Raw genomic sequence first — 13725 nt, 5'->3', positions numbered from 1 at the left:
CACTCATTCCGGGCCCGTGTTCGGGGCATAGACGTTGACCAAGTTCAGAACCAGCCCCTCCACACGGGCCCGGACATGCAGCAGGCGGCCCGGCACTACCTCGGCGACCCCCAGCACCTCAGGCCGCAGCCCCGGGGAGAACAGGGTGGCCACCCCAGCCGAGTGGGCGCTGAGGTGGCTAAAATAAACCCCATCTCCCCACTCCAGCCGCCAGCTAGCCTCGACGGCCGGAGCCGTGTGAGTCTCCTGCAGGAAAATCACAGAGTACCCCCCCTCCCGAAGGAAGGAGAGCACCTGGCTCCTGCGGAGACCCACCCGACAGCCCCGGGCGTTCAACGATGCAAAGGTGGTAGCTGTCATGCGGAGGGCTGGGGCAGATCCTCACGGGCGGAGGGACCATCGGCCCCCAGCGGGCCCCGCAAGATCCCGGTCTCGACTCCGAAGGTCAAAAGGGAGTCGCGGAATTTGCAGGCCCGCCGATAGGCCGCGATGTCCCGCCGTCCGGACCCCCGCCCCTCCCCCAAAAGCACCTTCACGGCCCGGAGGACAAGGTGGAAGTCCCCCCAGCGCTGAAGGGTGAGCTGCACCTTACCCTTGGAACCACGGGTATCTGATAGAAAGAGGCGCAGCTCATCCCGCAGCGCGGAGGGGGAGGCAGCGGCCAAGCCGCCGCCGTCCTCCGGCGGGACCCCTGAAGGGTCCTCGCGGCCCACGGTGACGGACAAACAAGGGGCCGAGCTCCGGCGCTGCTGCGCCGGGCAGCCCGTCCCCATCCCTGGCAAAGGAGAGGGCGGCTGAGGGAACAACGCAGCCCCTACAGTGGCGGGAAGGGGAGACACGAAAACCGCCCCCTGAGGGTCGTCTGCAGGCATCGGAAATGCGACAACCCCGGGGGCAGCAGTGAAACCAGAGGTGACAGAAGGAGACACCTCGGGGACAGGAACAGGGATAAGGGCGGGAGTAGGGGCGGGGCTCGAAGCGGGAACAGGGACTTGGGCAGGAGAGGGGACAGGATCAGGGACGGGAACAGGAATGGGCTCCCCATCTCCCGCTGCCAAGCCGCTAGACTGCGGCTCCCCTCGGCTAGGGTCTGCAGCCGAGGGGACGGAGGCAGCAGGGACAGGGGAAGCCTCAGGGGCAGGAACGGTGGAAGGGGCGGGATCGGGGGCAGGAACCGGCCGCTCAGCAGCAGCCGTCGCCCCTAGGGGCTCGGCGGCTGCGCACGAGGTGGTAGTCGCGGCCGGGCTGGCAGGTAGAGCCAAGGGTTCCCCCAAGACTAAATCGGGGGCGGCAGAGTGGGGCGAGGAACCGGGAGCAGGAGGGGGGGCGGGACTAAGCCAGCGCCCGGATCGGGGCCCGCTGGCGGAGGGTCGTCCTCCCCCTGGGTAACCGGGGTCAGACCCAGGGCCTCAATCTCATCGAAGATGGAGGCGAAAGCGGTCCCCTCGGCCCCAGCAACCTCCCCGCCAGTCACGGAGACAAAGGCCGCCCCGACATCGGCGGCGGCGGCGGGCAGCACAGGCGGAACAAGGGCCGGGAGAACCGCTACCGGAGCCTCCTCAGGGGGGGGCTCGACAAAGGGGCCAGGAGTTTCCCCGGCCGCTGCCACGGCATCCATGGCCTCCATGGCCGGCACCTCCTGCTGGGCACCATCCGGGGGTGCGGTAACAGAATTAACAACCTCAGCCCCCCGCAGCATCTTTCGGGGGGCCTGCTCTCCCTCCTCATCGGAAGGGAGGGAGAGAGCCCGCGACCTGCGGGCGCCGCGCTTCCCCCGGACGGTCACCCAGCCCCCCGAGTTGGAAGAGGAGGTGGAGGGCCGGTCAGCAGGGGCGGGGCCAGAGGGCAAGGGCGATGGCTTCGGGGCTTGGGGCGGCAGGGGCGGAGGGGCAATGGGGGGGGAGGGAAACCTCCCCCTGGGGCGGGCCCTTCCCCGTGGCCGGCGGAAGCTGCCCCGCCCTCTCCTCCACATGCCCCGCCGATCTAGGGTCGGCGACGGCAAAGCCCGCCCGCTCGGCCGTCTCCGCGGCCAGAGCGGGAGTCGCGGCAGAAGGAAGAGGGGCGGCGACAGCAGCGGTAGCCGAACTGCCAGGGTCGCCGGCGATGACAGGGCCGGCACCCTCCCAGGCCCCGGGGGTCTCGGACGCCCCTCCATGCCGGGCCAGGGGACAGTCCCTTCGGACATGCCCTGGCGCCCGGCAAAGGAAGCACCGGGCCTCCCCCGTCGAATAATGGACCCGGTAGTGGGCCCCCCGGTAGGGCACCAGGAAGGACCCCGCGAGCGCCACTCCGGCACCCGCCGCCGGCGGCAGCTGGAGCTGGACCTGCCGGCGGAAAGACAGGATGTGACGGAGGGCGGGGTCCTTACAGCCCAACAAGAGAGGGCTCAGAATAGAAATAGGCTTCCCCAGGGTGGAGAGGGCAGGCAATAGGGCGGCGTTGGGGAGGTAGGGCGGGACGGAGGTCAAGACCACCCGTACGCCCAGGTCCTCTAGGGGTTCCAAGGGAACAAACACGCCACCCACCGCCAGGCCTCTTTCCACCGCCTCCTGCGCGGCGGCCTCCGACGCCAGGAAGAACACGGCCTTCCCGTACATCTTGGAGGCCGCCACGATGGCCGTGGGCCCCACCACCCTCACCAACGCCTGCACGTAAGTTTCAATGTGGGGCGAGGCAGGCACCAAGTGGCAACGAATGCCATGCCTCCTAGTCAGCGAGGGGAAGGGGCCGCGGTCACCAGGGACGGGTCCGGAGGCAGAGGTCGGGGCGGACGATACGGCGGCATGCAGAGGGGCGGCGGCCACCTGGGCGTATGCTCTGGGGGCCCGAGAGGGAGCGCCTCCAGAGCTGGTGGAAGGGACGGCAGGAGAGGGAGGGGCCGCGGCCGCGGCGGGGATTGCAGCCCCGCCCGCAGGAGGCTTGGCTCCACGGGCGGGGCCCTTGCCCTTCTTCCTCCCTTGGCCCTTCCTGACGGTGGAGGGGGCAGCCGTGGCAGCGGCGGTGTCCAGGACAGGGCCAGCCGAGGGGCCGGCCACTGGGGCAGGCGGGGGCAACAGGGCAGAGGAAGGGAGGGGGCAGGGGCAAGGGCAAGGGCAGGGGTAGGGGCAGGGGCGGGGGCAGGGGAAGGGACAGGGGCAGAGTCCCCCGCCATTACAACCTGCAGCTGCTCCCCCCCCTCTAGGCAAAAGACAGAGGAAGAGGGTCCAGCAAACGGGGCGGGGAAGAAGGGGAAGGGGGCTAACCACTCCCTCCTATAAGGCTACAGGAAGGGGAGGAGGGCGCCCCTGGGGTGGGTGATGGGGGAACGAGGAAAAAGCAACCACTCCTCCCCGCTAGGCTGCAGGCTGGGGAGGAGGGTGCCAACGGAGGGGGCACACAGGGGCGAAAAAAGAGGGCGGGGGCACAGGTGCCAGAAAGGAATGCCGGCTCCTCCGGCTGCACTGGGGGGGGGTGGAGGACCACAACAACAGTAAAAGGGGGTGTGAACAGTGCGAAAGGGGGCAGCGAAACGGGGGCACAAGCACGCACGGGGGGGGGGCGCACCAGAGCAGCGGCTCAGGAACAGAATAGAAATTCCAACCAGCTGCAGCCCAAGGACAGGGGTAGGAGGAAAAAAAACTCCGGCCAGCCGCAGCCCAAGGACAGGGCTGGGAACACAGCCAGCAGGCTAGGAACCGAGGGGGGGGGGAAAATGGGCACCAAAAGAATAAACCGAAGGGGCTTAAAAGGGGCGGGGTAGGGTAGGGCCAACCAAGACAGGGGGGCTACAGGGAGGGGACCCCACCAGCTAAACGCAGTTGGGGGGCAGGAGAAGTCCAGGGCGGGGGAAAAGGTGCACCCACGGCGCTCGTGAAGCGTAGGCTCTGCCGCTCACTGCTGCAGACAAACAGTCCCGGACGGTGGAAGAGGCGGGGGGAGCAGACAGCCCGCCGAGGGGCGAAAAGCAGGTCCAGGTGGCACGCGGGGCAGTGGAGGGGTTGTCGGCGGTGGGGGTGGTGGCAGAGGGGGAGCAGATGGACAAATGGGGGGAGGGCTCCGCGCCCCCCCCCCCCCCCCCGCGCCTCCTTCAACAGTCCACTACAGGGGACGGGACAGAAGGATCCCAAGTCGACCTCAGAGCTTCCTGGCAAGCGATGGCTTCCACTCCGAGGAATTACAAGCGAGAGGCTCAGTCCTGTCCACACTCCGAACGCGACTGGAGGCACCACCACCCCAGGAGCAGAGATGGCAAAGTCACTCAAAACACAGTTCCTAAACAAATCCCCTCCACAATCTCCCGAATCAGGAACTCAGTCTCTTCGCACTCCGCAACGGAGGCAGCAGCTCCCACACAGGAACAACAGCAAGCGGCAGGCGGCCGGCCAGGCAGGCAAGCAGGTGGGCCCCCAGTTGGTGTTGGTGTTGGGGGGCCGGTGCTTCTCCCTCCGGAGGCGAGGGGGGGGCAGGCCAGTAAGGCCCCCCCCACCGCACTCACTCACGCAGCAGCAGCAACAGCAGCAGCAGCAGGAGAGGGCCTGAGAGGGAGGGAGGGAGAAGGGAGCACAGGGAGCTCCAGCACCAGGCGACTGATCCCTCCCTGTAGTGAGTCAGTGTGGCTCCCCTCCTCCCCAGGAGGGTCGAGCCCCGGCACGAACCTTCCACACACACCAATCAAAATAAAATCACAGATCTATTTCTTTTAGCCTTGGATTGCTGTAATTTACCCATCAGGTCACTAAAACAGAAAGATCAACATGTTTTTTCAGTTTGTTCACTGGGTGGACTTGACAGCAGTTTAGAGCCTGATCCTGCACTTATGAAGACCTCACTGCAAGCTAATCTGCAGTCTGCACTCTTTAAAAATACCCATATAACCTCCTCAGAACTCGAGTAAGAGGACAGATAATTAGCACGTATCTACAAAAGTAGCCTAAATGCTTTACAATTAAACAGGGGAGAAATAGCTCAGTGGTTTCAGCATTGACCTGCTAAACCCAGGGTTGTGAGTTCAATCCTTGAGAGGGCCATTTAATAATCTGGGGCAAAAATCTAGCAGGGGGTTGGACTAAATGACCTCCTGAGGTCCCTTCCAACCCGGGGGGGGGACGACACCAATACAATTCAGATTGTGCATTAAGATCTGCAAATACAGAATCCCTCAGCCCTCTTTACCTTTCTGCTCTGGATCCGTCTCCCTCCAATCAAACTAAATCTTAGCCCAGTCATTCCAATACCTCCGGCAGATGTCTATCAGCTGTCTACTGAAACTCAACATGGCCAAAAACAAGCTCTTCATCTTTCCCTGCTGATACTAGGTGAAAAATATTTTGGTCTAGAACTGCAGGGGAGTCACTGTCCTGTGTTTGCGCTATAATTCTAACAGTGGAAACTAGCGGGGGTGCCACATTATTCCTTCCCCATCAGATTATTCCTGGCATATTTCACTGGCTCTGTTGCCAACTGCCCATAACAAATACTTGAAAGAAGGGGAGACGGAGCTGGAAATGGTGGCAGAAGAAGGAGGAGAAGGAGAGAGACATTTGAAAGCATAACCGTTCCCATTCCACTGTAACAAAAAGTCCAGGAGAAGGGAGCTGCACTTCAGAATCACCCAGAACTTATGTGGAGAGAGCACTGGATGGGGACCATTCCTGGCTCTGCTACGGGCCTACTGGGTGACCTTGGCTAAGTCATTGCACTTCTCTGTGCCTCCGATTGCAAACTTGTGTGAGACCCAGAACTGCCTATAGGGCTCCTAACTCCTCCAGCCACCATCGCTCTGTGCAAAAACTAGGAAATTCCTGTACAAAAAACTTTGTGAATGCCGGATTTAAGGTTGCCCGGAGCTGTCTGGTGCCCCTCCAGAAGAGACAGGGCTGACTTTAGCAAGTGCGGGGCCCGATTCCTGGGACTTGTACTCACCGGGCAGTGCTCCCAGTCTTCGGCAGCACTTTGGATTGCTGGCCAGGGGAGGGGGGCCGCGGGGCTTGCCGCACTCCGGACGGGGATGCAGGGCCAGGGGGGCTCTGGCCGTGGTCATGGGGCTACGGGGCTGCCGTGCTCCGGCCGGGGATGCGGGGCCGAAGACGACCCCGGAGCGGACTGCCGCCGGGGTGAGTAAAAAAAATTAAAAAGGCGCCTAAGGCACGGGATCCTCTTAGGCGCAGGCGCGGGGCCCAATTCCGGGGAATCGGCCTAAAGCCAGCCCTGAGAAGAGATCAGCAAAACTCAAACTTGTAATAATCAGGAAATGCAGAGATAAGGTACACACCAATGTAATCCTAATTCTGACCCACGTGAGCAATGACCCTTTCTTTACTCCTACAACACACCTATGTGCACTCAGCCATTTGAGCTAGTGCCTATCACTAAAGTATTAGGGAAAATGTCAACCAAGGCACACAATAAAGCACTTTATCTTTGCTAAGATGGAATTTGGTTTTAGGTGAGCTGAGCTGCACTGTACAGGAGCTACTGGCACCTGTTCTACACTCAGATACTGGGCCTGCTCCCCAGAAACAGCCGCACACTTGGTCAATTGAACACCTCTTCACCTCTTTTTACAACTCTTTCATCCTTACTCACAGAAGTTCCAGCTAACGTTCTACATTCACTTACCCATCGTTAAGCACACAGACTGCTCTCAGATCCCATCTCACTGCTGACCATTCCCATAGCAAACAGTCCCCTGTTACCTCCTGACAACATGCACAGCTCAGTACAGAAACGATACAGACTGGTCTTCTCATATCACAATCACACCTCCACCAAGTTGCTCCAACTAACACCTCTACCTTTCAGTGCAGCTACACCTAACAGAGGGAGTGCAGCTGGAGTGCTGGCAGATACCGCCCAGTGGCTGTTGCCAGCTCCAAGGGGCAGAGTTAAGGTTGCATTGGCATGCACATTAGCTCTCTATTTCCTAGTTTTTGGAAGTTTGAATTTTGCTGAACTTGATACTCTGGCAGGGCCCAACATACTGCTGGGCAACTTTACTTCTGCATTAATGAAGGTGTCAGGGGCTAGATGAATTTTCAGTAAATACCCAGAAAGTGATGGCTCCCCATCACTACCTGCCATTTACACAGGCAGCAAAGCCCTGTGAAAGGCAACTTTCAGAAGCAAAGAGAAGGGGATAGAGCTAGAGGTTCTCTGCCAGTCAGGAAGGGGTAGCAGCGAGGGAAGACTGGCAATGGATAGTTGGAGGGGTGAAAAGATTTGGGGGTATGGTGGGGGACAAAAGCAGCTGGGACTGGGCAGAATTAAGGTCCCTACAGGGTACAGGCAATCGCCATAGGGCTACGAATAAGGCATTTTACTGTATAAAGTTCCAGATTAGATTATACCTATTTGTAAAGACACATGAGATCTTTCCCTCAGGGTATCACCTTCACTGGGGTGTTTCTTTTATTGGTAATTCCCAGAAGTCAATAGATCAATAGCATTCTATCAGTTATGAAGTGGCCATTTCAGATTTCTGGGGAGTGTCTATAATTTTGCACTGGGGCCAGGTCCTTAGAGAGACAGAACCTTGTTTTCATTTTAACTTGTACATGCTCAGCGGCTTCCAGAATTTGGTTCAAAATATTTACATGTTTCCCTGGCCTGTTCTTAAAAGTGCTGCTATAGAAAGTGGGGAAGGGCTTAAACTCACTGTAGGATCAGTAGCTGAGTCCCTTAGATATTTATAGCTCATCGGAAGAAGGACGGGGATTGGTGGGTGTCTGGGGATTTAATAATAAACACACAAATATCATTCTTAATGAATTTTCATCTTCTAATTCCCATAAACCATTAATTATCCCTGGCTGCCCCCAGGAGTCTGGGGAGGGAGTACTAGTAACCTCCTGTGGAAACTAAGGCACAAGGATCTTTCAGTGTCTGGCTCAAAGTCACCCACTTCACTGGATGAATCCCTAGCTGCTGGAGTCTCTTTCCCTGGAAGTTTTTAAGAACAGGTAGGACAAACCTCTGTCAGAGATAATCTACATCGACTGGGTCCTACTTCCGTAGCGAGAGCGGGACTTGCTAACAGCTTGAGGCCCTGTCCAGCCCTACATTCCTAGGATGCCATACAATATATATGTATAAAGACGAAACATACAGAAAAATCCCCACCACAACATAATGTCAGGCAATTCAGGAAAAAAAAAAAACCCTCCCTGCCAGAAAACTACAGTCCACAGCATATGTCAGTTGTTGATCAGAGGTAAAATCTGAGTATATTTCCCATCAGTATTTGATAAATGAACAGAGAGAAAAGAGGCAACATTTGCAATAAATGTCTAGTCACGCTGAAGAATCAGAGCAAAGGGGTAAATCTGAGCTGTGGTTCGTGTTTTATCATTAGAGAGACAGGGCCCAACACTCAGGGCCCATTCAAGTAGAACTAGGCAACAAGAGAGAAAGTGGGCCGGGGGGGGGGGGGGATTTTAGGATATTTTATATCCATCTATGAGAGTTGTGGGGAAAACGGGCCACACACTGCGCATTTGGTAACAGGAGAGACAAACCCCCAGATGGGGGGGAGGGGGGGAGTTTCTGTGGCTATGAAATGAGGGGAGGAGGGGGAGGGGCGGTGTGAAGGGATTTTATGTGACTGTCCAACACACACAGACAGTGACGGTTCCCCTCCCCCCTTCACACGGGCCGCAGGGAGCCGGGGGGGGCAGTTTGAAGGGCGTCGGGGGGGGGAGGTCCCTGGAGCAGGGAAGGGGGCAGCAGTGGGGGATGAGCAGGTGCAACACACCCAGACACAGGGGTCTCGGGCCCGGGCGCTCCTCCCTCAACCGGCTCAGCTCTTACCGGCTCTCCCGCGGGTCTGGAGCTCCCCCAGCAGCAGCCCGGAAGTGACGCACCCCGCGCGGCACCCATGGAGGAGAGGGGAGAGGAGACACGTGACGGTTGCGGCCGTTAGGGCCGTTGGAGCCCGGCGCGCGCGGGGCTGGGAGGCGGTGCTGTTCCCCCGTTGGGGACGGGGTTCTCCACAGCCCCGCCCCTTATCCCACCTTCCTCCCCGCTCCGGGCCCCTCCTGCCGCTCCTGGCCCCGCCCCGCTCCGGCCGCGGGGAGCGCGAGGCCCTCCCGGGCGGGGGGTGAACCGGGCCCGGCCCCTCTCCCCGGCAGGCGCGTGTCCGCCCCACGCGGGGCCTGCCCCTCCCCCTCCCCCGGGGTCTGCGCTGGGGGCGGGGCCGGTCATTAGCCCCGCCCTGCCCGGGGTGAGGGGCAGCCCCTGGGCCGGAGCCTGAAGGGAACGAGCTCAGAGCCCCCCGGGGGAGACGGTACCGGGGAAGGGGGCGAGATGGAGGGGGAGATTCCCAGACCTGGCACCTTGCCAGACCCACTGGCTGCAGCCTCTGTGGGCAGATCGTCCCGTCCCGGGGAACAAGGAGCAGAAGGAGGCAAAGCCGGATTTGTCAGACACGGGCCAGCCACGGGGGTTTCGTGGCCGTGTAGACGTGCCCTGACATTATGTCTACACTGCAATTATCACCCCCCGGGCACCTGTCTCCAAGTCCGGGGCAGCTGGCTCAGGCTTGTGGGGCTGGAGCTGTAGCAGGACAGTGCAGACATACGGGCTTGAGCCCAGCCGCGCCTGAGACCCACGAGGGGGGAGGGTTTCCAAACCCAGCAGGAACACAGGTATTTACACCACAGTTTTGAGCCCCACAGCTTTAGCTCCAGGAGCCCAAGTCCGATGACCCAGGCCAGCCCTGCTACAATCTTTGTCCCAGGAGAGATGGACTCTGCGGGTACGTCTCCATTGCAATGTCAGCCCAGCTGTGCGCAAAGCAGCTCCCTACTCACCATTGTCACATAATGATGATATGGTTTGTACAAACTCTGCCTGGTGAGGTATCAGTTCAAAAGCCATGATCTGTTGAACATTAATATCTTGTTGAATGGCGTGTGCTCGCCTTGTTTGGGACATTCAAATCAAAGTCCCCAAGCAGATTAGTAATTGGTTTTTCAGCAGAACATTTTCAGTTTGGGGGATTTTGTTGTCCCAGTCAGACCTTGCCAAGGGAAGTACAGAGAAAATGTTTGAGTTGCCTCCTTCAGAACACTCTCGCCGTGGGTCACTGTCGTGGCCTTGCTGAGGACTGGGGCATTGTAATAATTTGTGGAGGTCCCGGGATGTTTGGGGGAGATGATGAGGATGTCACCTTTTGAGATAAAAACTAAGAAAACCAGGACTAGAGAATTCTTTTAGAAATCTGGTATTTAGATGTTTTATTTTAAGCAGGGGGGGTTCTGAGTTCTTGAGATGGTTTTTGTTTGCAGGAAGCAACATGGTTTGGTCTGTGATTGTACCAAAGGGGGAAGATGTTTGTCAAGGAAGAGAGAAGACTGAAGGCTTCTGCTGAGGATGGGATTCAAACCCATGTGTGCAGAGCACAATAGATTAGCAGTCCATCACCTTAACCACACGGCTACCTCATCTGAGTTGTCAAGTAAGGGACAGGAGGAGAAATCTAAGGCCAGCAGAGGTAGGGAAAATAAGGAGTTTTTAAATACTAACAGGTTTCAGGGTAGCAGCCGTGTTAGTCTGTATCCTCAAAAAGAACAGGAGTACCTGTGGCACCTTAGAGACTAACAAATTTATTAGAGCATAAGCTTTCGTGGGCTACAACCCACTTCTTCGGATGCATATAGAGTGAAACATATATTGAGGAGATATATATACACACATACAGAGAGCATGAACAGGTGGGAGTTGTCTTACCAACTCTGAGAGGTCAATTAAGTAAGAGAAAAAAAACTTTTGAAGTGATAATCAAGATAGCTCAGTACAGACAGTTTGATAAGAAGCAAGTGTGAGAATACTTACAAGGGGAGATAGATTCAATGTTTGTAATGGCTCAGCCATTCCCAGTCCTTATTTAATCCTGAGTTGATTGTGTCTAGTTTGCATATCAATTCCAGCTCAGCAGTCTCTCGTTGGAGTCTGTTTTTGAAATTTTTCTGTTTTAAGATAGCCACCCGCAGGTCTGTCATAGAATGACCAGACAGGTTAAAGTGTTCTCCCACTGGTTTTTGAGTATTATGATTCCTGATGTCAGATTTGTGTCCATTAATTCTTTTGTGTAGAGACTGTCCGGTTTGGCCAATGTACATGGCAGAGGGGCATTGCTGGCACATGATGGCGTATATCACATTGGTAGATGTGCAGGTGAACGAGCCCCTGATGGTATGGCTGATGTGATTAGGCCCTATGATGATGTCACTTGAATAGATATGTGGACAGAGTTGGCATCGGGCTTTGTTACAAGGATAGGTTCCTGGGTCAGTGTTTTTGTTCATTGATGTGTGGTTACTGGTGAGTATTTGCTTTAGGTTGGGGGGTTGTCTGTAAGCGAGGACAGGTCTGTCTCCCAAGATCTGTGAGAGTAAAGGATCATCTTTCAGGATAGGTTGTAGATCTCTGATGATGCGCTGGAGAGGTTTTAGTTGGGGGCTGAAGGTGACAGCTAGTGGTGTTCTGTTATTTTCTTTGTTGGCCCTGTCTTGTAGGAGGTGACTTCTGGGTACTCATCTGGCTCTGTCAATCTGTTTTTTCACTTCAGCAGGTGGGTATTGTAGTTTTAAGAATGCTTGATAGAGATCTTGTAGGTGCTTGTCTCTATCTGAGGCATTAGAGCAAATGCTGTGACATTATCGGGGATACTGTTCCTGATAGCTTGTAGTCCATCTTTGTGTGGAATATTGGTGTAGAGGGCTTCTACGTCCATAGTGGCCAGGAACAGTATCCCCGATAATGTCACAGCTAACCTGGTGGCTGAACTCTGTGACTTTGTCCTCACCCACAACTATTTCACATTTGGGGACAATATATACCTTCAAGTCAGCGGCACTGCTATGGGTACCCGCATGGCCCCACAGTATGCCAACATTTTTATGGCTGACTTAGAACAACGCTTCCTTAGCTCTCGTCCCCTAAAGCCCCTACTCTACTTGCGCTACATTGATGACATCTTCATCATATGGACCCATGGAAAAGAAGCCCTTGAGGAATTCCACCATGATTTCAATAATTTCCATCCCACCATCAACCTCAGCCTAGATCAATCCACACAAGTGGTCCATTTCCTGGACACTACTGTGCTAATAAGCGATGGTCACATAAATACCACCCTATACCGGAAACCTACTGACCGCTACACTTACCTACATGCCTCCAGCTTCCATCCAGGACACACCACACGGTCCATTGTCTACAGCCAAGCTCTAAGATATAACCACATTTGCTCTAATGCCTCAGATAGAGACACCTCTATCTGCACATCTACCAATGTGATATATGCCATCATGTGCCAGCAATGCCCCTCTGCCATGTACATTGGCCAAACCGGACAGTCTCTACGCAAAAGAATTAATGGACACAAATCTGACATCAGGAATCATAATACTCAAAAACCAGTGGGAGAACACTTTAACCTGTCTGGTCATTCTATGACAGACCTGCGGGTGGCTATCTTAAAACAGAAAAATTTCAAAAACAGACTCCAACAAGAGACTGCTGAGCTGGAATTGATATGCAAACTAGACACAATCAACTCAGGATTAAATAAGGACTGGGAATGGCTGAGCCATTACAAACATTGAATCTATCTCCCCTTGTAAGTATTCTCACACTTGCTTCTTATCAAACTGTCTGTTCTGAGCTATCTTGATTATCACTTCAAAAGTTTTTTTTCTCTTACTTAATTGGCCTCTCAGAGTTGGTAAGACAACTCCCACCTGTTCATGCTCTCTGTATGTGTGTGTATATATATCTCCTCAATATATGTTTCACTCTATATGCATCCGAAGAAGTGGGTTGTAGCCCACGAAAGCTTATGCTCTAATAAATTTGTTAGTCTCTAAGGTGCCACAAGTACTCCTGTTCTTTTTAAATACTAAGCGTAAGCAGGATCTGAACGAGCTCCCCCTCACATCTAGTGATGAGCCGGGGGAAAGACCAGTTTTGGCTGGTGCTGGGTTACAAATCACATGAGTGAAATGAAATGTTATTATCCTTCCTGGATGCGTAAAGGGCACCAGAACATACGTAGTCCATCCTGCTTGAGGGGCTAGGTGGGTGAGGAATACCTTTTATTGGATTGCATAGAAGTGATTGAGGGTGTCACCCTAAACCAGTGGTCCCCAAACTTTTCACACTGTTTCCTCTTAATTGTGTCTGGAGCCCCTCGGCAGCCACGGTCGAGAACTGGGGCTGGGAGTGGGGCCATGGCTTCCTGCAGAGCGGTGTGTGGACGGGGTAAGGGGGTCGAGGCAGGGCCAGGAGCCTGGGGGCTGATTGGTGCTCTCTCCCTGCTTTACATGGGGGCTGGCTTGGGCCCTGAGGTGCCTCCATGAATGTTCCTCTGTGCCCCCCTAGGAGGAATGCCCCACATTTTGAGGACCACTGCCCTAAACTGAACTTTACTCACTAAGCAGGGGCTAGTGATGCCAAATCCCCACCATTTCTGCCTGCAACCCCACCCCTTCTACCCCTTCCAACCGTCCACCCACAGCCCCATCCATTATGTGATAATGTGGAAGCTCTTGAAGCCCCAAACTACTTCTCCCACCAAGATCAGGCATGGAGATCCTCTCCACCCCGCCCCCAATGCCTTATGGCATTAGCTGCATTGGTGGGGAGGGAGCTCAGTGTCAGGGCACATGCTTTGCACATATGCTTTAGTGTGATAATTATGCTGATGAACTGTTCTAAGATTGTCACTGTTTTCAGGCAGGGCTCCCT

At 55.8% G+C, this 13725-nt stretch overlaps 2 protein-coding genes, 1 long non-coding RNA gene and 1 other non-coding gene across 6 annotated transcripts in view; 1 reads left to right on the top strand and 3 right to left on the bottom strand.

Moving 5' to 3' along the window:
- LOC101953204 (zinc finger protein 501-like) overlaps positions 1-9111 on the bottom strand; it is a 58035-nt gene extending 48924 nt beyond the window's left edge. Inside the window, exon 1 of one of the 3 annotated variants that reach the window (XM_042847839.2) lies at positions 8785-9111. Coding sequence is in view for 1 of the 3 variants with exons in the window: in XM_065569580.1 (XP_065425652.1) it covers positions 8785-8853 (69 nt within the window). In the remaining 2 variants the exon portion in view is untranslated. The remainder of the gene's footprint in view (positions 1-8784) is intronic. The other 2 variants (XM_065569579.1, XM_065569580.1) reach the window with 2 other exon arrangements.
- LOC135972074 (zinc finger protein 271-like) overlaps positions 1-13725 on the bottom strand; it is a 312092-nt gene that overhangs the window by 101015 nt on the left and 197352 nt on the right. The gene's annotated exons all lie outside the window — the stretch shown is intronic.
- Positions 1-13725, top strand: part of LOC135976000 (uncharacterized) — a 262775-nt gene that overhangs the window by 118525 nt on the left and 130525 nt on the right. The window lies entirely within an intron of this gene.
- TRNAS-GCU (transfer RNA serine (anticodon GCU)) lies at positions 10340-10421 on the bottom strand. Its single transcript has one exon. It is a non-coding gene; the product is annotated as a tRNA-Ser (tRNA).

This window comes from Chrysemys picta, chromosome 16, assembly GCF_011386835.1.
Source record: "Chrysemys picta bellii isolate R12L10 chromosome 16, ASM1138683v2, whole genome shotgun sequence".
Classification (NCBI taxonomy): domain Eukaryota; kingdom Metazoa; phylum Chordata; order Testudines; family Emydidae; genus Chrysemys; species Chrysemys picta.
The sequence above is the reverse complement of the archived record's forward strand: the minus strand, read 5'-3'. Positions and strand labels throughout refer to the sequence as shown.